Genomic DNA, 21935 nt, shown 5'->3' with positions numbered 1-21935 from the left:
TTTAAATTTTTCTCTTCTCATCTTAAAAATATGGCCACTAGTTTTGAAATCCTCCACCCTAGTGAAAATACATCTGCCATTCACCTTATTTATACCTATCATGATTTAATAAATCTCTATAAGGTCACCACTCAAACTCTTATGCAACACAAAAAGTTCTAGCCAATCCAGCCTCTCCTTAAAACACACACCTTCCTAAGCCGCCAACATCCTAATATGAAACAAAAGTTGAAATGATTCTTAAAAGAAGAAAGCATTTTTGAAATAATGGCAACTAAGAAATTAGTTGATGTGAAATGAACAAATAACCCCTGGTGCAAGTGATATGCTCAATTTAACATGTTTTTATTGGTGCTACATAGAATGGTCCAGCAGTAGCAGATTAAAAACATAACAGTTTCAGTTAAAATGCTACCTCGTTTGGAAAACATTTTCTTTTATAGCTTTTTGAGAATTATTCTTCAGACAGTTAAAAGTTGCTGTTGACATCAAGATGAGAACAATGTGATAAAGAAAACAATAAGAATGACAAACCTAAGCCTGATCAACCTTCTCTATCTCCCCTGAAGTAAATCAGCAGAGAACAAAGGTCTCATTTTCCAGAAGTCTTTCTGTGACATGTTGGCATAAATTAGAGTTATAGCATGCAATTTCTGTGATATTACATCATAAAAGGGACTTCCATTATGTGGCACCTTATCACAGTTCTCATTTCTACCCAAAACAATGCAAAGGCAATGACTTTGAAGAGCACTGAATATTTTTTGCAAATATTGCTCACACGAAAAAGTCCCAATGACAGTTTTGTCATGAAGGACTAATCTGCATCCTGGTGATGGTGCTTGAGGGAACTGTTGGGCAGGAAAGCTGTTTAGTCTTACTGAAATAATATCATAGGTTTATTAATGCACTCTCAAACAGACAGAATGTTCCTGTATTTCTTAGGCTTGACTATCTGATATTGAACTAGCTTCTCAGCATAATGCAAAAAGGGTTAACTAAAGCTGGCAATGTCCAAAGCATGCATCACCCCAATTTCCCCTCTTCCTATAGCCTCTCCTTCCTCTGAACATGAAGCACAGATTGAGCTCTGTGGGACTTGATTGGCCAGGACCTGCTGGAGGTGTATGTCAGTATGCTTCGGGCAGGTCCCATGAGTGAATCCATGAGGAAAGGCATCATCACCCTCATCTACAAGTGGAAGGGGGAGAGGGAGGAACTCAAAAATTGGAGACCAATCTCACTGTTGAATGCCAATTACAAAATTCTGTCAAAGGTAATCGTCAACGGGGAGATACCACGATATCTAAGGGGGACCAGCCAATTTCAGAGCTATGACCTCAGCAGCTGTCCGCAGCCCTGGACAGGGAGTTTGAAACACAGTCAGGGTGACTGTGAAGAAGGTAGAGGGTCGTACACCAGTGGATCGCAACCTGTTTATTAAGAAAATACTGCTGGAATGCTGTGGGTTCGCCACAGCGGATGTGTACTGCCTGCAGGATTTCCCTGGGGCAGGCTACTTTGATGTGACCTTCAGAAGTGTGAAGTACGAACAGCTCCTGAAGGTCTTCAAGGAGAAGGAAGGGGAGCCGCTGTTCTCGATCTTGTCAGCGATCCCATTGTGTGTGCTTCCTGCACAGAGGAGTCGGGTTGTTACAATCCATATGTACAACCCATATGTTCCAGTGGCTGATGTCCTGACCTTCCTGGGAAGGTACGTCCAAGTTGAGGGAGAAGCCACCGATGTGGTTGACCCCTTTGGGATCTGGACCAGTAAGCGGCAGGTCAGGGTAACTCTGAGGGTCGATGACAATGGGAACATTCTCCACCCACCCTTGAGCTTCGCAATTGGAGGGAGCAGAGGCTACCTGACATATGCAGGGCAGCCGAAAGTATGCCGAACCTGCGGGAAGTTGGGACACGTGGTGGCGGATTGCAAGGTGACCATCTGCAGGAACTGCAAACAGGAGGGTCACCTGACTAAGGACTGTCAGGAAGAAAAGAGCTGCAACCTGTGCGGAGAGGCGGGCCACATGTACAAGACCGCCCAAGACGGGGGGGGTCCCCACTTACGCACAGATGGCTGGAGGTGGCAATGTGAGCCATGGACCCCCAAAGACCAGTAAGGTCCACCCAGACAGCAGGAAAATGGAGTCTGGTGGCACCCAGAAAGAAGAACAGGCTGGAGTGAGGAGGCGGCAGCCAGCGGAGAGACACAGCAGCTGATCCTAGCTCTAGCTGGGCAGATGGAAGCAATGGAGGAGAAGGTAATCGAGCAGACAGAGGAGTGGATATCTGTTAAAAACAGGAAGAGAAAATCCGGCCAGGCTCCTAAAGCCTCCCAGCAAAGGGGGAAAAGACAGCTGCACAAGGGAGGGACGGCCAGCTCTTCGGATGGGGAAGACGGGTGCAAAGAAGGTCATCACCACCAGAAGAAGAGACAGAGCGCCGTAGATAAAGAGGAGGGCATTTCCTCCCAACCAGGAAACAACGGAACCCCGAAGTCCACCCTCCACCCAGTGAGAACCAGGGGGTACCCACTGCCCCACAACTACAGGTAACTGAGAGCTGTGATCCTCTGACAGTCCCATTGTCAGACACAGAACAGGACGTTGCGGACCCTTGCCTTGGCTCAATGACACCAGAGCAGGTAAAGGACCCCAGTGAGGAGCTGGATAGCTACCTCAGCCCAGCGAAGGTCCAGCAGTTCATGCTCACCATGAGGATGCAGACAGCCACCCCAGAGACAGGACAGTCAAATGGACAACGGTAACCCCATAAACTGGGGGTTAAAGAAGGTTCATTTTCTATCGTATAACAGGGCACCCACTCAGTAGGTGGGTTCCGCTGAAGCCACAGCTAAATAATAAGAGACTGGATGGTTAATAAAGGGAACTGTAAATAGGATAACTGTAAATTCGATTAATTCAATCTGTTCTTTGTAATGTTAAGACATGCAATGTATATATCAATGAACGACATTACAAATTGTACAAGTATCAATGATCTATTTCTATGAATAAAGTATATTTTGAAATAAAATAAAAGTAATCGCCAACCGGGTCATGTCTGCTCTGGGGTCGGTGATTCACCCTGACCAAACCTGTGCTGTACCAGGCAGGAAGATCACTGAGAGTCTCGCACTCCTCAGGGATACAATCGCCTACGTGCAGGACAGAGGGTTGGACACCTGCCTGATCAGCCTGGACCAGGAGAAAGTCTTTGACAGGATATCACACAGGTATATGAGAGATGTTCTCTCCAAAATGGGCTTTGGGGAGGGAATCTGCAATTGGATCAGACTGCTCTACACCAACATTGTCAGTGCAGTCTCAATCAACGGGTGGGAATCAGATAGCTTCCCAGTCAGATCTGGAGTCAGGCAGGGCTGCCCTCTCTCTCCTACCTGTCTGTGTGCTGCATTGAGCCATTTGCCGAGTCCATTAGGAAGGATGCGAGCCTGAGAGGGGTGACTATTCCTGGCAGCGGGGGCCTGCAGGTTAAGGCCTCCCTGTACATGGATGACAACGCCGTTTTCTGCTCGGATCCGCTGTCCATGCGCAGACTCATGTGCATATGTGACCAGTTTGAACGGGCCTCGGGGACAAAGGTAAACCGAGGCAAGAGCGAGGCCATGCTCTTCGGGAACTGGGCCGATCAATCCTCGATCCCCTTCACCGTCAGGACCGACCACCTGAAGGTGCTGGGTATTTGGTTCAGGGGGGCTGGGGCATGCGCCAAGTCTTGGGAGAAGCGTATCAGCAAAGTGAGGGAGAGGCTGGGCAGATGGAAGCTACGGTCAGTCTCCATCGCGGGAAAAAACCTGGTCATCAGGTGTGAGGCACTGTCTGGCCTATTTCCAGAACCTGTGCCGCTGCAGTCTACGGTCTGTTCCCTGGGACGCACACCGAGACGAACATCAACTGTGCCTGGAGGATCATCAACTCGGCGAAGGACGCTCTCTGGGCGGTCCAAAACCTGTTGATCTTCCAGCTGAAGGAGTTGACCCCGACTGAGTGTTGCAGACTGACACATTCCAAGGTCCAGGACTACGTGTTGAGGGAAGCTTGGGGCAGCTGTCGCCAAGATGCGGTGGGGAAAGACCACCGTGTAACGTCTGCCTGCCTAAAGAAGAACAGGGGGCCCACGCAGTCATTTGGGCTCTGCTGACGCCGCAGCTAAAAATGTAATCGTACAGACCTGTAAATAGGAATGATTACTCTGTTTCGGTATGCAAAGAAATGGAATGTTTACATATGTATGGCATGTCCAACTGTACGGACAATCAAATTATTTTAGGAATAAAGTATATTTTTGAAATAAAAAAAAAGCACAGTTTGAACTCCTGGCTCTCATTTAGACATGCAAAGGTTTACCTCCTGCTCAAATCTAACAGAAATGCTATGTTAGCTGGCAGGAACTGTGGGGCATGGTAGGCAGGCTGCTGCCAACTATTCACTAAATGCAACGGAAATAGGAGAGTTGGGAACAATCAGATCAGGGAGGCTTGGGCAATGCTCCCCCTAGATCACAACTTTTAAAAAATATAAAAATCACACAACACCAGGTTATAGTCCAACAGGTTTAATTGGAAGCACACTAGCTTTCGGAGCGACGCTCCTTCATCAGGTGATTGTGGAGGGCTCGATCGTAACACAGAATTTATAGCAAACATTTGCAGTGTGATGTAACTGAAATTATACATTGAAGAATTGATTGTCTGTTAAGCCTTTCATCTGTTAGCAATTCTTCAATGTATAATTTCAGTTACATCACACTGCAAATTTTTGCTATAAATTCTGTGTTACAATCGAGCCCTAACATCAATGTCATGGACTCCTTTTAATATATAACTTAATAATCAATCTACTGGGATGACTTCTGCACCCACAAACATTTCATCACCAGCCACAAACTCAGAGAAGCGTTGGTTGAATTCAGTCAAGGTCACAAACATGGCAAAGCCATGTAGTGCACTCATAGTTTCTCCAGGCCTCTGTAAAGCTGAGTCGTGCTCATTTGGAACGTAGATCTTCAGAATGGACTGCTGTCGATCTCTCTGGTTCAGTAAAGCAAGTTTCATCTGACAAAAAAAAATGGACACAATCTGAACTGAAACTGTTGTCTGAATTTATTTATTTATTAAATAACAATAACAAAGGCCAGAAAATGCCAGGCCACAAGTATTAATCCACTGTCTGCTATCTCAACTGTGAAAAATCAGTAAAAATGTTCCATTTGAGGAACAAATTAGCTGCAATAGATGTTTTACTACCTCAAGGAATCATTCTGGATTTTCCCTTGCTCATTTTTCCCAGGCAGATTGAGTCAGGAATGATTGAGGGAAGAAGAAAACTTTTAAAATATTAAATTTTTAGTTTAATCAGTCCTTTCCAATTGTCATGCATCATTAAAATGTACCATCAGACTCTCTGAACTTTTTTTTCTCATCCTCTTCATCCCGATCCATCTTTGAAAAAGCATCTTAAATCCAGACTCTTCCAATCAAGATTTAATTACCTGTCTTAATCTCAACATTTATCATGTGTTTCTTTGTTATAAAAATACAAAAGTAAACACAAGTGTTGTTGATTTGTCTCTCATGAGTATAGCTGTAATGGAGTCAATAGTACAGTCAACGTTGCAGTCTTCACATTTGATAGGATACTGTTTGAGGCTTGATGGTGTGAAAAGATGTGCCATGGCCCTGAATAGCCAGAGACTTCAAGGCCTCATGATCAATGCCCATTGCCAATATGGCACCAAAAGCACCAACATCTGTGATGTAAATGCATTCCTCAAGAGAAAACTTGTTTCACCAAGGTCTGGCAGCATGTATGGAGAGAAATCAAAGTTAAATGTTTCGGGTTAATGTTCGAGGGTTTTGGGAAGTGGGTTCTGAGGAAGGCTCACTTGACCTGAAATGTTAACTCTGATTCCTCTCCACAGATGCTGCCAGGCCTGCTGAGATTTTCCTGAAAATGTGTTGCTGGAAAAACGCAGCAGGTCAGGCAGCATCCAAGGAGCAGGACAATCGACATTTCGGGCATGAGCCCTTCTTCAGGCCCGAAACATCGATTCTCCTGCTCCTTGGATGCTGCCTGACCTGCTGCGCTTTTCCAGCAACACATTTTCAGCTCTGATCTCCAGCATCTGCAGTCCTCACTTTCTCCTGCTGAGATTTTCCAGCATTTTCTGTTTTTGTTTCTGATTTACAGCATCAATTCGTTTGGTTTTTATTCACCAAGGATCATTCCAGTTTCCTGGGTTGCAGGATGAAAATCACTTTGCTTTGAAAGCCAGGTATAGTAAACAGCCTAATGCCAGTTTCAATCATTGGCGCTGGATACCAACTTTTCTGCATTGTTTACAGTATTGGATGCTAGATTGGGTTGCATTTGCAGATGGATGGGGAACACTCAAATTTGTAAGTCATAATATTTTCACATTGAAACAAATTGGGGGTGAAATTCCTCCAGCTAATAGTTTTAGCAGAAGAATTCCTCCACTGTAGCTTTTAGAAACAAGCTTGTGTGGTTCCATGTTTCCTTACGTTTTCTTTGAAAGGCCACTGAATCAAAGCATCATACTGTCCCTTGAGCAAAATGTAGTAAAGTGAAATATATGATCCTTGAGCTTCTCCATGGCCATTGAGATATATTCGAAGACACATCTTATACCCATATTTGCAAAGGTAAAATTCTGCAAAATAATGGAGAATAAACACATTTAGATATATCATCCACTTAACATTATATTTTTATACAATGAACATATCAGCTGATTGTGTGGAGTGGCTTACAACCCTTAGACTAGATGCAACAAACAGTGATGACTGTGCTCCCCAGATTTGTAAATGCTGCTCAAAATAGGTTTTCAATAACAAAGTGACAGTGGTGAACAAGATGAGGTAATTATCTGAAGATATATAGTAATGATGCTGTACCTCTTGATCAATGTTCACAGCAGAAGTAAAACAGATCCTCAGGAAGCAGAACAGAAAGCAGATATGGACCTGCTGCCTAAAATAGGCCTCAAGAGGAAACTCAAGCACCTCGTATTCAAGTTCTCATACAATTCTAGCATTTATTCAGATGGTAATAATTGATAGCATGAGGAGTTGTAATTTTTTTTAGAACTGTCAGATAATTGAATCAGTACTTTCAACTGGTAACAATGCTAGGAGGAAATCCTCTGTGCACAATTAGTTAGCATAGTAGTATTCTTATATTAGAACTTCAGGGTTGTCACATTTTGTTGTCATACTATTGACATCACATTGTACAATCTTCTTTTACTCAGATTAATGGAAATGAGAAGGCCCAGCCGCAAGTGAGTGCTAGTGGTATGTTGGGGCATATAACTATGCTCTGCTTGGCATAACACCCTTGTTTTTCTTTCGTCCCATGCCCCATAGGCAATGTTATGGGATATATGCACATCCGTTAAAAATAAGTCAACTGCAACATGAAATAACTCCACAGGCCAGTATTATATCACCCTGTAAATAACCCTGTATTTGCACATGAAAGCTCCTTTCCTCTAGTACTGCTTTTTCAGAGTCAGCTCTGTGTGCCAGAATCTCTTGACACTTGAAACTATCACTGTATTCTAACAGATGAAAGGCTTAAGAGACAATCAATTTTTCAATGTATAATTTCAGTTACATTGCACTGTAAATTTTTGCTATAAATTCTGTGTTATGATCGAGCCCTCCCCTATCACCTGATGAAGGAGTGTTGCTCCGAAAGCTAGTGTGCTTCCAATTAAACCTGTTGGACCATAACCTGGTGTTGTGTGATTTTTAACTCAATAGACATAAGCATCCTGCATTAGAGAACAGAAATTGCTCCTGATTGGTGCCCAGTGACTCCTACTGGAAGGGCAGAGACAGAAGAACCACTGGAAATTGTAGCACAGATCATTTAATTTGTTCTATTTTTGGTCAACTTAGTTGACTGGATGGCTGGTTTGTGATGATATCAACAGCATGGGTTCAATTCTTTTACCAGCTGAAGTCACCTTCTCAATTTTGCCTCTTGTCTAAGGTGTGTGACCGTCAGATTGAACTCACCACTTATCTTGAGAGACAGAGAGCAGCCTCATGGTCATCTAGAACTAAGGCAACTTTCCAGTAATCCAAAGTAAACCTCACTGTCCTGCTCTCATTCTCCCCCCTTGATAGTCCCTTATATCTCCTTTAAATATCAGGGTTCAAAGGATAGAGCAAAGGATCAAACTCTGCTAATACGATCCCATGATCACATTTCTGTTCAGGTTCACTTGCCTGTTTTAGTAATGCACCAAAGGGTGCCTGGTGCTTTTAGAAAAAGATTGATGAGAAAGATACTGAAAACAGATGTAATAAAACTATTGGAATGTACTAGAATTTTCAGATATACTACAGAAATTAATGTTACCATCATACCACTAGAATCCAAGTAAGGTGTTGTTCCATCAATAGCTTCTTCCAACCTTTGCTTAATTTGTGGAATTTTCCAGATGAATATGCCTGTCTCTGTCATCGTTTCCAGTGCCATCATTTGTGCTGCAGTCTTTTGTATAACCTGCTCTGTTCGACACAATCTAGAAGCAACATTTGTCAGCTTCAGGGAGCCATAATAGCAAAAGAAATAATTGTTAGTGAAAATGTTTACTGAGTCAGATTTGTACTAATTTAGTAACTAACAGGTGAGTACATTAGAAAAAAATTAAAATTATCACCTTCAATTAAGTACTATCAAATAGAGATGTTGTTTACATTTTCTCTGCAGTTAGATCTGTAGATGCAGGTAATTTAGCCCATTGTGTAGTATTGTCTCTTTGGAAGAGCAATTCCCTTGTTCTACTCTTGCTTTTTAGACAACAATGACAATTACCTTGTCAGGAAGATTTTAGGGAGTGTTAAGGCTCCAACCAACAACCTCAAATCTTTCATTGCTGCATGAGGCTTTAAAAATGGTGAGAAGAAAGGCAGAAAAAAGTTTATCCTGGGTTTGTCCATTTGGTAAAGCAACAGGTAACTGACGAGGGAGGGAGTCTTTCTTTCAGACTGTAAAGAAAAATCTTTAATTGGTAGACTACACAATTATAGTACCTCCTGTTTTCTAAACCAAGGGTGGTATAGGTCCCGGTGTGTGACAGCAGAGGGGCAATGAAAAACAGATTGAAACCAATTATACTAAATGGAATATTCTAAATCTGAATTGGCAGAAATTTGAAGGATTCAAATCACCATATCATCAATATGATGGTTTGAAAATAATATATCAGAAGTCACACTATAATAGACAATTAAAATGGTGCAGAGCAAATACTAAAGAACTGTGTGACCAAAGTCACCAGTTGTTTATTTAAATTATCAAATATTATTTACATACACGCAGGAGTAAGGTATTCAGCTCTTTGATCCTGCTCCTGTCATTTTACAAGATCAGTGTTGATGTGATTGTGATGTCAACTTCACCTTCCTGTACATCCCCTACACCCTATGATTCCTAGGAGAAAGTGAGGACTGCAGATGCTGGAGATCAGAGCTGAAAAATGTGTTGCTAGGAAAGTGCAGCAGGTCAGGCAGCATTCCTGAAGAAGGGCTTAAGCCCGAAACGTCGATTCTCCTGCTCCTTTGATGCTGCCTGACCTGCTGCACTTTTCCAGCAACACATTTTTCAACCCTATGATTCCTAGTCAGGAACCTAACTCAGCCTTTGCAGTATTCAGTGAAGCTGGCTGCTCTGGACAAGAGGATGCCACAGACCAAAAACTCTGAAAGAAATTCTCCTAATCCCTATCTCAAATGGGAACTGCTTATTTTAACTGTGTTCCCTAGCTCTTGTCTCTTTCACAAGGGGCAATTTCACAAGGGGCAACATCCACCTTGTCAAGTCCTCTTAGAATCTTATATATTTCAATAAAGTTGGTTATCTGTCAGTCCTCTAAAGAGGAATGCAGGCACAAACTGTCCAATCGTTTTCTTGGAAAGACAACACCTTCTACAAAAAAAAAGTGCAGGAATTTAGAAAATTAACGTTTTGACTAACCTTGTCTTCAACGTCATTAAACTGTTGGTTATTGAGCTGTATTTGTCCATTTACAGTAGCAGCAATTCTTGAGCATGTGTCAACCTTTCTTGATAATGCAGTGAGTGTATCATTAAATGCAGTTAATTTTGTCTCAACAACTGTGACACACTGTTTTGTTTCTTCAATGAGCTTGCAGTATTGTTGCATTTCTTTACCAACTTCATTTATTTGATGCTCTTTCTGAAAGTCTACATTCCTCGACTGAACTTTGCTAGCTTCGGTCTCAAATTCCATTACACTTCTTGACATATCTGGTTGAAGATTGACCGAAATCGCTTTCTGATTCAGTGTCATGACTTCATCCATTAAAAGATTAAGGTGCTGTCCAACACATCCAGTCTCATGTTGCTGAATATTTGATTTCCCTCCCTAGAACAGAAAATGATGTTAGCTTTATCTTGTCCCTAAGATTTATAGTAATGATAGAGGCTGCTTAATTTCTTTGCTGGGAAAACTCTTTGGGTCTATCAGAAAGAGGAAGATCATGAAATATGGCATGTATAAGTAGTATGTCATTGTGTTGTACTCTTAGATGTGAGAATCCTAAACTTGGTAGCATAGTTCAGGTGCTCCTGAGGTTCGAATTGAATAGGGAGATATCCTGATCCTGCAGCATTGGCACAGTAAATTGTAATATATGACATCATTAGAAAATTGACCTAGCTGTATGAGGAAAGGTGAGGGCAAAAGAAGGATTTTGGGGTGTTAAAGTTCTGCAATTTCACAACTGTGAGCAATATTGGTGTCATATTCAAGTCCTGAAAGAGCATGCAATCATACATCCATCTCTTACTAAGATGATTTATTTCCACTTCAATAACATTGCCCTGATTCTGTCATGCGTTAGCTCAGCTGCTGTCGAAACCTAATCTGTGCCTTTGTTAGCCCTAGACTTGACCAACCTAATGCCTGCTTGACTCGTCTACCACATTCTATCCTCAGATCATCCAAGATTCTGTTGCCTAAATTCAGTCAAGTCCCGCTTACTATCCTCTGTGGTTGCTGACGTATGTTGACTCCCAGTTAAGTACTGCCTTGATTTTGAAACTTCTGCCCTTGTTTTCAAAACCTTCCATAGTCTTGCTATTCCCTATTACCACAATTTCCTCTGACTCCACGACCCTGTAAGATATCTATGTTCCTTTGTTTCTGACCTCTTGAGCAATCTCAAATGTTAGATCACATTCACACTGGTATCCATGTTTTCAGTTGTCAAAGGCCTAAGTTCGGGATCTCCTACCCTAAACCTCTCTTCTTTCTATCATGCGTTCCTTCTTTACAATACTCCCTGAAAAAATGCTCACTAGCCAAGTCTTTAGGTATTCATCCTAATGTGGTTCAGTGCCATATATGAGGTACCTTGGAATACTTTACTATGATAAAAAGAAGTGCATGTTATTGTTATATTAAAGTTGATTCAGGAAGTGTCTGTAGGGAAAGAGGGGGCCTTGAATCTCGTATTAATGGTAAGTATCAGGTGCTTTGAGTATTTAGTAGCACTTTGGATCAGCATTCAGGGTACTAGAAAGTATTTCCAATATCTGGTATCAAAATGCTGGTGGTGTTGTTGTAGGGAAGGGGTACTGGAGAGTTAGGAAAAATTATAGGACAGAGAATTAACATTCTTCTCACCCCTCACAATATCATGTACACATCTTCCTTCCCTGACCAGAGACAAACTAGCACTGCCATACGCCACATTCCCTTCAATGGTACGATATTTCCACCAGCCCCCAGTTTTCCCTCTAACGTCGTATGCCTGATGTTGTCAGATGCTGCATGTAGAGCAGATGGGCAGTTCTGAAAGATAAGTTAATGTATCTGCAGCTACGGGATATCCGTGATGGACATACATAGGAGAACAATCACAGCAAAGAGAAACGGGTGGGTTTTGGGAATGGTTTCTGGTGTGTAAATTAGAAGGGTAATTAACAAGGATATAATTGTGTATACGTAAAAATTGGAATCGAGGGGCTCTTGTGGCACTGTGGTAATTTGCTTATCTCTACGCCAGAAGGTCTGGGTTCATGTTCACCTCCTCCAGAGGAATGTCATAGCATGCCTGAACAGGCTGATCAGAAGTTTCACAAATGCTATTTTTCTTGTAGTCTCTGGGGATGCCTTTCTCCTCATTCTTCCTTGAATTTCATGCATGTTAATTAGTCCAAAGGAAATGACAAGTGGACAGAGCTCAGAAGAGACTTTAATTCTCTAAATCACTTCTTTATATACTCTGAAGTAGGCTCATTCCCTTCTGTGTTTGTACTTCCTTTAGGTTCACCCCATCAATAAAATGTTCTGGACTTCACTCAGCACTCTGACCTGCTGAGAATATTAACAGTAACCTGTATTTTTCTGAATTTAACAGATAATATTTATTCCTCCCATAATGTGGCAGAAAGCCTCGATTTCATTCACATATTGCTGGGACTTCTATTAAACTACAAAAATAATTTCTGCAAAAAACAAAAACAATAGAAGTATAGAAGCACCTAATGACTGACTAACTTATGAACCACAAAGTCACAAGGTACAATGACGTACTATTAACCTGAGAATTATAAACAGACTTCCTGTTTACATTTTATTGTGGTTGCTAACATTAGAAATGAAGACAACAAAATTGTTTACACTTTGGCAAAAAAAATTAAAAATGGATTCAATAGCCACAAAGTATCATAAATTTGGTGATGTTTTTGGATAAAAGTGTAGATCAAAGAATAAAAAGCTATTTCTGCAGTAACTAACCACTTGCAACCTTGGGCACATGCCAAGTCTTCTAATTTGTTTCCTGAAACTCTCAGTTCCACCCTGATTGAAGCCAGCCAAAGCAACAAAACAAATGTAGCAGAGGTACAAAGCCAAATTATAGCCTCTATCCCCAGGGCAACCTTGATGTTACAGGTTCAACAGGCACATTTTCAAACCTTACTTTATACAACAATTTGAGCAGCTTGTACAGCAGCTTCAGCATCAGTTCCCAAAATGGGATTTTAAAAGAGGCATTTTTGTTTCATTCTAATGAAACAGTTTGAGTGTTTTTACCTTAAACCTACACCCTACTGCTCTGAAACAGCAGCTGTTCTTCTTTTTGAAACCTTTGTCTTCAGATTCAGCAAGCTGCAAAAAAAATCATTATTCTGTTAATGAATAGTATAAATGATCCTTATGGTTTAATTTCTTACTTTTGAGCACTAGGTTTCTTGAAATTATGGCTCTTGTTAGTTACTACATCAGGGAAGCCAGGTTGCTAATGTATTGCAGCCTCAACATGAAACCCATTATAAGAAATCTTCAGTATATATTGCTTATATTAATCATAATGGCAGAACAGGCTAGTAAACCAAATTACAGCAAAAGCGTTAAATATACTAAACTTGTGCGCATTGGGAGGAAGGTCAAGACATATTAAAAAATTTCTCCTGCAACATGAGGTTTGAAATAACTGCACAGAGGCCAGTATCCCATCACCAACTCACCCTTTATTTACTTGTGCACAGTACTTATGGCTATGGCCAGCCAGCTCACGAGTCAGTCATCTGAACTGAAGTTTTTTTTCCTATTTTTATTTTTTATAAATTCAATCTTCTAGTTTTTTTTTCTTTTCTTCGCCCACACCACTGCCTAACTGCAGTAGGCATATATTTTTCCCAGCACCCTTGTGGTGTGTGTGTGCGCGCGTGTGTGTGTGCAGGTGTAGGACACAGTGAAAGACAACAGGTGCACAAATCTTTATTCAGTTTCCACCACCAGAAAGAAAGGAAACACCTGAATGGCCAGTGACAAGCAGTGCCCTTCTCAGAGGGCAATGCTGCGTGATCAAACAGTGAGGGGGAGAGGGCAGGGATCAAATCAAAACAGAGTTGGAGGGGGAAATAATACAGTCCACTTCCTGCAGTGCCCACCTTTACCTGAAAATCTCAAGGGTGTTCACGGACACTGCGTGTTCCTTCTCCAGGGACACCCGGGCTCAGCCGTAGCCACGGAAGGGGGCAGGCAATTGCCATAACGATATCTCTTGTTTATATATTTTTTCTTTTACCTGCACACTACTGCCTAACTGCGGTGGTGCTTCTTTAATCCCCAGCACCCGTGTTGTGTATGCAGGCGTGAGACACAGGGAAAGACACATGGTGCACAAATCTTTATTCAGTTTCCACCACCAGGAAGAAAGGAAACACCCAAGTGGCCAGTGACAAGCAGTGCCCTTCTCAGAGGGCAATGCTGCATGACCAAACAGTGAAGGGGAGGGCAGGGATCAAATCAAAACAAAGTTGGAGGGGGAAATAATGCAGTCCACTTCCTGCTATGCCCACCTTTCCTATGAAAATCTCAAGGCTGTTCGTGGACACCTTGTACTCCTTCTCCAGGGACACCCGGGCTCGGCAGCAGCCACAGAAGAGGGGCAGGCAATTGGCCATAACGATATCTCTTGTTTATATTTTTTTTTAAAACAGTGAAGGGGAGGGTAGTGACTAAATCAGAATAGAGTTGGAGGGGGGACACTCCTGTTTTTTTTTCTCTTGTTTATATTTTTTTTTTCGTAACGACACTCTTCCCCCATTTTTTTTTCTTCTTTCTTTTTTTTGATTTTTTTTTTAACCCCCACACTACCACCTAAGTGCAGTAGTGCTTATTTTTTCCCCCAGCACCCATGGTGTGTGTGTGCAGGTGTGAGACACAGTGAAAGACACAAAGTGCACCAATCTTTATTCAAATTCCACCACCAGGAAGATAGGAAAACACCCGGGTGGCCAGTGACAAACACTGCCCTTCACAGCAAGGGACAGTGCTGTGTGATCAAAACAGTGAAGGGGAGGGTAGTGACTAAATCAAAATAGAGTTGGAGGGGGGACACTCCTGTTTTTTTTTTCTCTTGTTTATATTGGTCAGCCAGGGCTTTCCTGATTGGGGTTGTTAATCTGGGCCAATCAACAACCTCAGTCAACGAGGTCAACCTGATTCCAATCACTACAATGTTCTAACATGCTTCTCAGCTTCAAAGTCAGATTTCAGATGAAAAGCAAATCTGGATGTCATCTGTATCACTGGCAAGGGATACAGGATATGGGCCATACAATACAATACAATACAATACAACAAAGATACTCAACTGTGGCACTATTCTAACACAGGTAGGAACATAAATATGCAATCAAGAACATGGTAAATTATTATTAAAACAGAAAGTGCCAAAAGAATTCAGGTCTGGAAGCATCTGTGGGGAGAGAAACAGAGTTGATGTTTCTAATTTATTTTGCTTATTCTGAAGCAGATCGATAACAGACTCAAAGTTAACTCTGCTTTCTCTCATGGGGTGGTTCAGTGATCTCAGTACCAGGGATCCAGGTTCGATTGCACCCTCAGGTGACTGTACGTGTGGAGTTTGCACCTTCTCCCTGTGTCTGCGTGGTTTCCTCTGGGTGTTTCAGTTTCCTCCCACAGTCCAAGATGTACAGATTAGGTGGATTGGCCATGGTAAATTGTTCATAGTGTCCAGGGATATGCAGGCTGGGTGGATTAGCCTTGGGAAATGCAGGTTATGGGGAAAAGGTTGGGATGCTGGCAAAGGGTCAATGTGAACTCAATGGGCCAAATGGCCTCTTTCTGCACTGTAGGGATTCTATTTTAGGTATCTAGTGAATAAAGCATTTTGCTATTACTGTGTTTTATTTTATTGTATTACCCTTAATCTAATTCTTACAATGCAATGTATATTTTAAAGTGCCAGAGGAAACCTAATTATTTTTATTTGAAACTTGTAGTTGGTACCTTTTCATCTGGTAGTTCCACCTGTCCTGACATGCCCACATCCATTGTTTTGTTCTGTACTTTACATTCTATGTATGCCTCTATTGTATGAGCCTGTGTGAGCAAAGATAAGAAGAATACCAATTAACATTTGTGCCACATTCAATCTGCTGATTTCATTCAAGTCAGTCTTTAGTGGAATTCTGGAAAATCCATGAATAGAATGGTAACTCCCATCTTCCACTGCTCTGCAGTCGAGGTGGAATGGTTACTTCTGCGCACTTTTGTACAATATCAGCTGATTGAAACAGTTCCTTCCTCTAGCTCACCAGATACAAAAGAAAAGGCACATTATGTAAATATAAAACAGAAACCAGTTTGGTCTGTTTCAGATTGAAAGTCTGCATGCAATTGGTTATGATCTATACAAGTAATTCTATGCCTATTTCCTCATGGCATTGACGGGGAAATGTATATATGGTATATTGTGTGGCCTTACTCCATTAGTGGAAAGTGAAGACCTAATACACTGTCATGCCTGCACTGTCTAGGATCATAAATAATAGCGGAGTCATTCGCTAATCAGTATTGAATTACACAGTAGCATACCTGACACAGCTACACCACAGTGGTTTTTGGAAAGGAGTTCCAGGATTTTTACTAAGTGACAATGAAAGAAATAGTGATATAGTTCCAAGTTAAGATTGTATATGACCCAGAAAGGTGCACACAGATGTTTAATGTTCCCACGTGTCTGTCTCCCTGTCCTTCTACATAAAGGTTAATAGTCAGAAGGTATTTTGAAGGAGACTTGGCAAGTTGCTGCAGTGAAGATTGTTGACGGTAGAGAACAGCAAATCTCTTATCTTTTATAAGAGGAATCACTTATTCCAATTTATGGCACTGAGTCCAAATTCCACTTGCAGAGTTAACTTGTGGAAATTCAGACATTCTTGATGCCAGTTTTTTGCCAAATCTCCCCTAGAAATTCATAAATGAACTGGCCCAAGCACCAGGAACTTTCTAATTATAGGAATGGCATTTCTGGTAACGAAGCGGCTCTTAGCAGACTGCTGCCTGCATTTATTTTGCACTTGAAATGGAAAAGATATTCAAGGCCTGCAAAATTCAAACATCACGTGTTGCAATATCTCTGATGCAAAACACAGGAATGGCAGTGTCCCTTTGAGATAAAGCTTGCTCTAAATGTTACTTCTGAAGTTGTAACAAGAGTACCTTTGTTGGAGTAGAAGGAAAACTGCCCATTATATGCATTTTGAAAAATGTCTGGGCAGAGGTAACTAGTCAACAACTATTCTCCTTCTTTTTATTTCTGTAAGTCTTGTGAGGATTATAGGAAAAAGGTTTCAGGGCTCAGACCAATTGTAAAATTAGATATTTAGGCTTTACCTTTTTAAAGCATACCACAAAAAAACCTTCTTCAGCTTGGTGCATCATGTAGGAAAGATGTAAAAACCTCAGGAAATATTTCAATTCTTATCACATGGTTTTCTTGCTGCTGGGTATTTTTATTTTATTAATTCATAGGATGTGGATGATACTGGCTGGGCCAGCATTTATTACCCATCCCTAATTGCTCTTGATAAGGTAGTGTTGACAACTGGCATCCATTCTGAGAGACAGGTGCTGTTGTTCAAGTGATAGTAACCACACAATATCCTCTCACTCTGATCATTCTCAGAGGATATTTCTCAGCAGTAGAATACCACAAAGAGGAAGGATAGGATAAAAAATATCTGGATTCAAATATACAATATCATGAAAAATAAACCATGTTAACTTTATTGCACCTTTGTCCTGAGAATTCACTGCAATGGAGTGGAAAAATAGACTGGTGTACATTGTTATTGAGATAGGACAGAGGCTAATGATTGAGACACTAGAAGGTGTGCGCAGGTGGACAGGACAGTTTATACATTTAAGTGGAGCACTATTAAAGTGATTGCCTCATTGATTAGAGTTTCCCTGTTCATTCAATACTACCATGCCTGCTTACCAATTCAAATTGTTATCAACATTTATAGCAAGTTCAGACATTGGCTGTAAATTAAACATTATACACAAATCAAAGCAGGTTTCTGCATCGTTAACTTAGTCCTGTCTAAAATGCTCTTGTTTTCCAGGGATTATTGTTTCCAATGGTTTACCTGAAATCAACATTAAACTGATTGGCCTGTAGTTACCAGGTTTATCTTTCTCCCCGTTTGAACATTGTTGTGACCTTTGCAATGATGTCACCTCCATATCAAAGGGGTAAGTGAAGATTGTGGCCAGAATCTCTGACATTCCTCCTCCTACAATATATTGTTTAAACTAAGCAACTTTGTTTCAAAGGAAGACTTGAATTTGTATAGTGCATTTCATGATCTCTGATGTAACTGTAATGCTATGCAACTATTTAAGAATAGTCATTGCTGTAATCTAGGAATTTAATTTATGTCACCTAAGGTGTACTCTATATGAAATGAGTGACTTATCAACTTTAAGTACAGGCAGCCTTTTAATAAACCTCCTCTTTATTTTTCAGTGCATCTAGTATCCAGATTGCCTCCTCTTCTTTGGCAAAAGGATACAGCTGTGGATTGCATTAATACAGCTTCAAGTACCATGAGGGGAAAAATAATTCAGCAATAATTTGAAATAAAATTACTCGTTATACTGGGAGCTGTTTTGAAGTAAGCAAGAGGAGTTTGTGTCAATCGCAAACTGATTTTTCCTCTTGGCCTTCTCAGAAGGGAGAAACCTTTTTAAAAAATGGGAAAGGAGGAGAGAAAGAGGCAAAAACATCAAATTGTATAAGAAAAGATTATGTTGACAGTGTTCTCGTACTCTTATTTCTGATGCAGGAATTTCATCTTTTGATCCTGTTTCTTTGCCAACTTACAGCACCACCTGCAGGAATGGTATTTGTTTCACTGAGAAACTTAACCAATTGTGTCTTAAAATTGGCTGGATCCTGGGCAAAATTATATTGCCAAATGGGATCTTGCTTCAATCTGAAATACTTTATAGAGTAGCGACTGCAGAAAATATCTTTCACTTGTTTATAAATATACAATGACTAATTATGTTTAAATTAACTCTTATTTATAGGAAATGTTACCATTCTGAAAAAAAAGCTCTTCACATTCACACTACTAAAGGAGTTATAAATTTAATAATTTTTATTTGTCTATTGAACACTTTTTTAACAAAGAACAGCTCATCAGCTTCATTTTCTTGATTCTGCTTCTTCACTCTATACTACTTGCTTCAACCAAGTGAGCAAAGGAGCACAGTACCTTTTGTCTTAGGCATGTTCTCACCTCCACCTGGGTTTAGTCTTGGATGTGAATTTCTGGCAATTCACTATTTGGGGAATTGCGTGCACAAACCTGCATTTGGACAGTGAAATTTAAAACCAGCACATAGCACCATTTTATGATAAGTGCTTACCTTTACGAGACAAAGTCTCTGACATTTAATCATAGCTCATTATTATCATACAAGTCATAAACAATAATGACAAGGTAGCTGTTGACAATTTTGCTTTTTTTACTCCGTAAATACTTAATTAAGGATTTTAAATAAATGAAAGACCTCTGGTGGAAGTTATAGGAACTGCAGCAATTTTGATTAGCCGAGTGCACTTCAGCACACACATAGGAAACATGATCGTGTGTATTCTTCCTGATGTTTGGTCATTGGTTGGCAAAAGAAGAACAAGAAAGTTGACCTGGTGTTGTTGCTGGTATTTATTCCCTAGACAACAGAACTTAGAATAGATTTTCTGGGTCATTTATGCCACTCAGTAATATATTTGTGGGACCTTGTGATGTGCAAATTGGCTGTTTCATTTACCTTAATTATAACAGAGGCTACACCTCAAACGAACTGCGAAGCAATTTATGACATCCTGAGGTTGTGGAATATATTACGGAACTTAAGTGTTTTCTTTAAATCAAAGACCCATTTGTCAGCACATGTGGAAGAAATAGGGTTCATAAGGTTTGAAAAAGTGCAGGAAATGCTCCAGCATAACACTTATTCGCATCATCCAAAGAAATTAGACTACATGGTGATTCACTCATTTTCAGAAACCATTGGTACATCGCCTATATAACAGCAATGGTTGGGCATGAAAAGCAATTTATTACCTATTAAGCTCTTTGGGGGCAAGACAGAACATTATATAAATAGAATATCTCAGGGTTTTGTTGCATAGTGATGGTGTCCATACCTCTGAATCAGGGGGGCTATGGTCAAGTCGCACTTATTTTGAAATATAAATTTATTCCTCTTTGTAAAAGGAACTAAACTACCAAAATATCATATTTTTAGTTTATGGTACAATGTAATGTTAGCAATTATTTTTGAATATTTATTAGCTGTATTAATGGAAGTAGTCTGACAGGAATTAATATTTGTCGTTTCCCTTAAGCCTATTATACCAGTCAAGAAGAACCACCACTGACAAAAATTGCAAAGGAAACAACTCATTATCTGCTGATGCCTTATCCTGAGTCAAAGAGCTCAGCAAAGCACAGAAGTGTGCATCAGATGAGGAGCAGGTTGAGAGGTACTTGAAAGGGTCTGTGGGTTGTTTGAATTAAAATACAGATTTTTCCAATAAAATAAACAATTATAGTTACAAATGAAATAAATTTAAAATTATAATTATAGACAATAGTTTTGTAGTCAGTGAATTAGTAAGAAAGAAACAAGGAAATTCATTTAAGTAACAAGTTGCAAAACATTGGGAAGAGCCTCATTGCTAACACAAAGTGAAGAATATCTTCACCAAAAGACAGCCCTTCTGATGGTGCATTATGACTAGTACGAAATGAAGTGTTGGCCTGGAGCACATGCTCAAATTTCTGAACTGGACTTGAACCTATTTTCCTCTGACTGGAGTTAGAAGTAAAGTACTACCAACTGAGCCACAGCCCATATCAGTGCAACAGCTAACATGTGAAAGGAACAAAATATATGATGGTTGTTGAGATAACCTATTTTTCAAGTACAGAGTGATCAAGGACCTTTTGGCCCAAGTCACAATACTTAGCAATTGATGAGATTAAATAACATTTGAAAATATGTGCAAATTTGACAAAAAGCTTGAAGTAGCAGCACTCAAGATTCTCAATGCAGCTTTATAGAAATCAGATACAGATCGCAACAATTATTTTGCTTTCAGAAGGGAGGAGTGTTAGAAACAGATGTGCATAGTGTGTGATAAACACCAAAATGTAGAGGAATAGAAGAAGGTGAAAGAGAAATGGAAACATAATTACTTACAAAAGAACTGGTCTCCATTCTGAAACACAGATAATGAAATTCAGTGAAGTATTCAGCTGCTGGGACATTTTACCAAGTCCAATATTTGTAAGTCTTCTTATAATTCACACCTTTTAGGCTCAAGAATATTTTTAAACTTAACTGGAAAAGGTACTTTAAATTCAGCAAGGACTGATTAATGTAATATGTGGATGTAACTGTCAGCAGGAACCTGCATCACAGCTGACATACTGTAATGTAGGAACATGATGAAGTCTTGTTTTCCCAGAATCAGCATGGAAGTCAGCACACACTGGAGGTAAATTATAGCAATGAGTCTGTTCCCTCTCTGTCGGCACTTGTATTCAGGAAGGAAGTAAAGATTGTTGCAACTTCTCCCATTTCTATGTAGGAATTTTCTAATATTCAAAACAAAAATATGCTAACATACTAACTGACTAAATGTTAACAGTAAGCAAATACTGAGCTGGAGTTAAAACACATAGGAACATCTATAAAATTATTTTATTTTGTTCTTTAGTTGGGATTCTGAGGCACCATAATCATGGAAACAGCTTCTTCAATATGATCAACATTTATTTCAACTCCATGAGTTCTAAATTCTGAAGAATTACTAAGATTCCAAAATGTAATTGACAAGCCAGATCTGTGAGCCAGAGATCAAAGTTCAAAACCTTTAAAACTTATGAAATCAACATTGGTATTTACATGGCAGACTTTGATTAAAATCGAGTACATTGTGTGATACAACATAACCTTCAATCCTTGGAATGTTAGTTGTGGAGGCTGCAAAGTGGGAGTCAT

The 21935-nt window shown here is 40.3% G+C and overlaps 1 protein-coding gene across 5 annotated transcripts in view; it reads right to left on the bottom strand.

Moving 5' to 3' along the window:
* Positions 1–326: 326 nt before the first annotated feature.
* The window catches only part of LOC122564883 (TNF receptor-associated factor 1-like), a 36610-nt gene continuing 15001 nt past the window's right edge, over positions 327–21935 (bottom strand). For 3 of the 5 annotated variants that reach the window (XM_043720283.2, XM_043720285.2, XM_043720286.2), the window contains exons 3-8: positions 15855–15947; positions 13128–13202; positions 10041–10451; positions 8429–8606; positions 6554–6702; positions 327–5083 (exon numbers count right to left, since the gene is read on the bottom strand). In XM_043720283.2, the coding sequence (XP_043576218.2) occupies positions 4862–5083; positions 6554–6702; positions 8429–8606; positions 10041–10451; positions 13128–13202; positions 15855–15947 (1128 nt within the window). In that variant the 3' untranslated portion in view covers positions 327–4861. The remainder of the gene's footprint in view (positions 5084–6553; positions 6703–8428; positions 8607–10040; positions 10452–13127; positions 13203–15854; positions 15948–21935) is intronic. The other 2 variants (XM_043720287.2, XM_043720288.2) reach the window with 1 other exon arrangement.

This window comes from Chiloscyllium plagiosum, unplaced genomic scaffold (assembly GCF_037043375.1).
Source record: "Chiloscyllium plagiosum isolate Xiang-an unplaced genomic scaffold, Cpla_swu_hap1 HiC_scaffold_21, whole genome shotgun sequence".
NCBI lineage: Eukaryota > Metazoa > Chordata > Chondrichthyes > Orectolobiformes > Hemiscylliidae > Chiloscyllium > Chiloscyllium plagiosum.
This window is presented reverse-complemented; position numbering and strand designations above follow the sequence as displayed.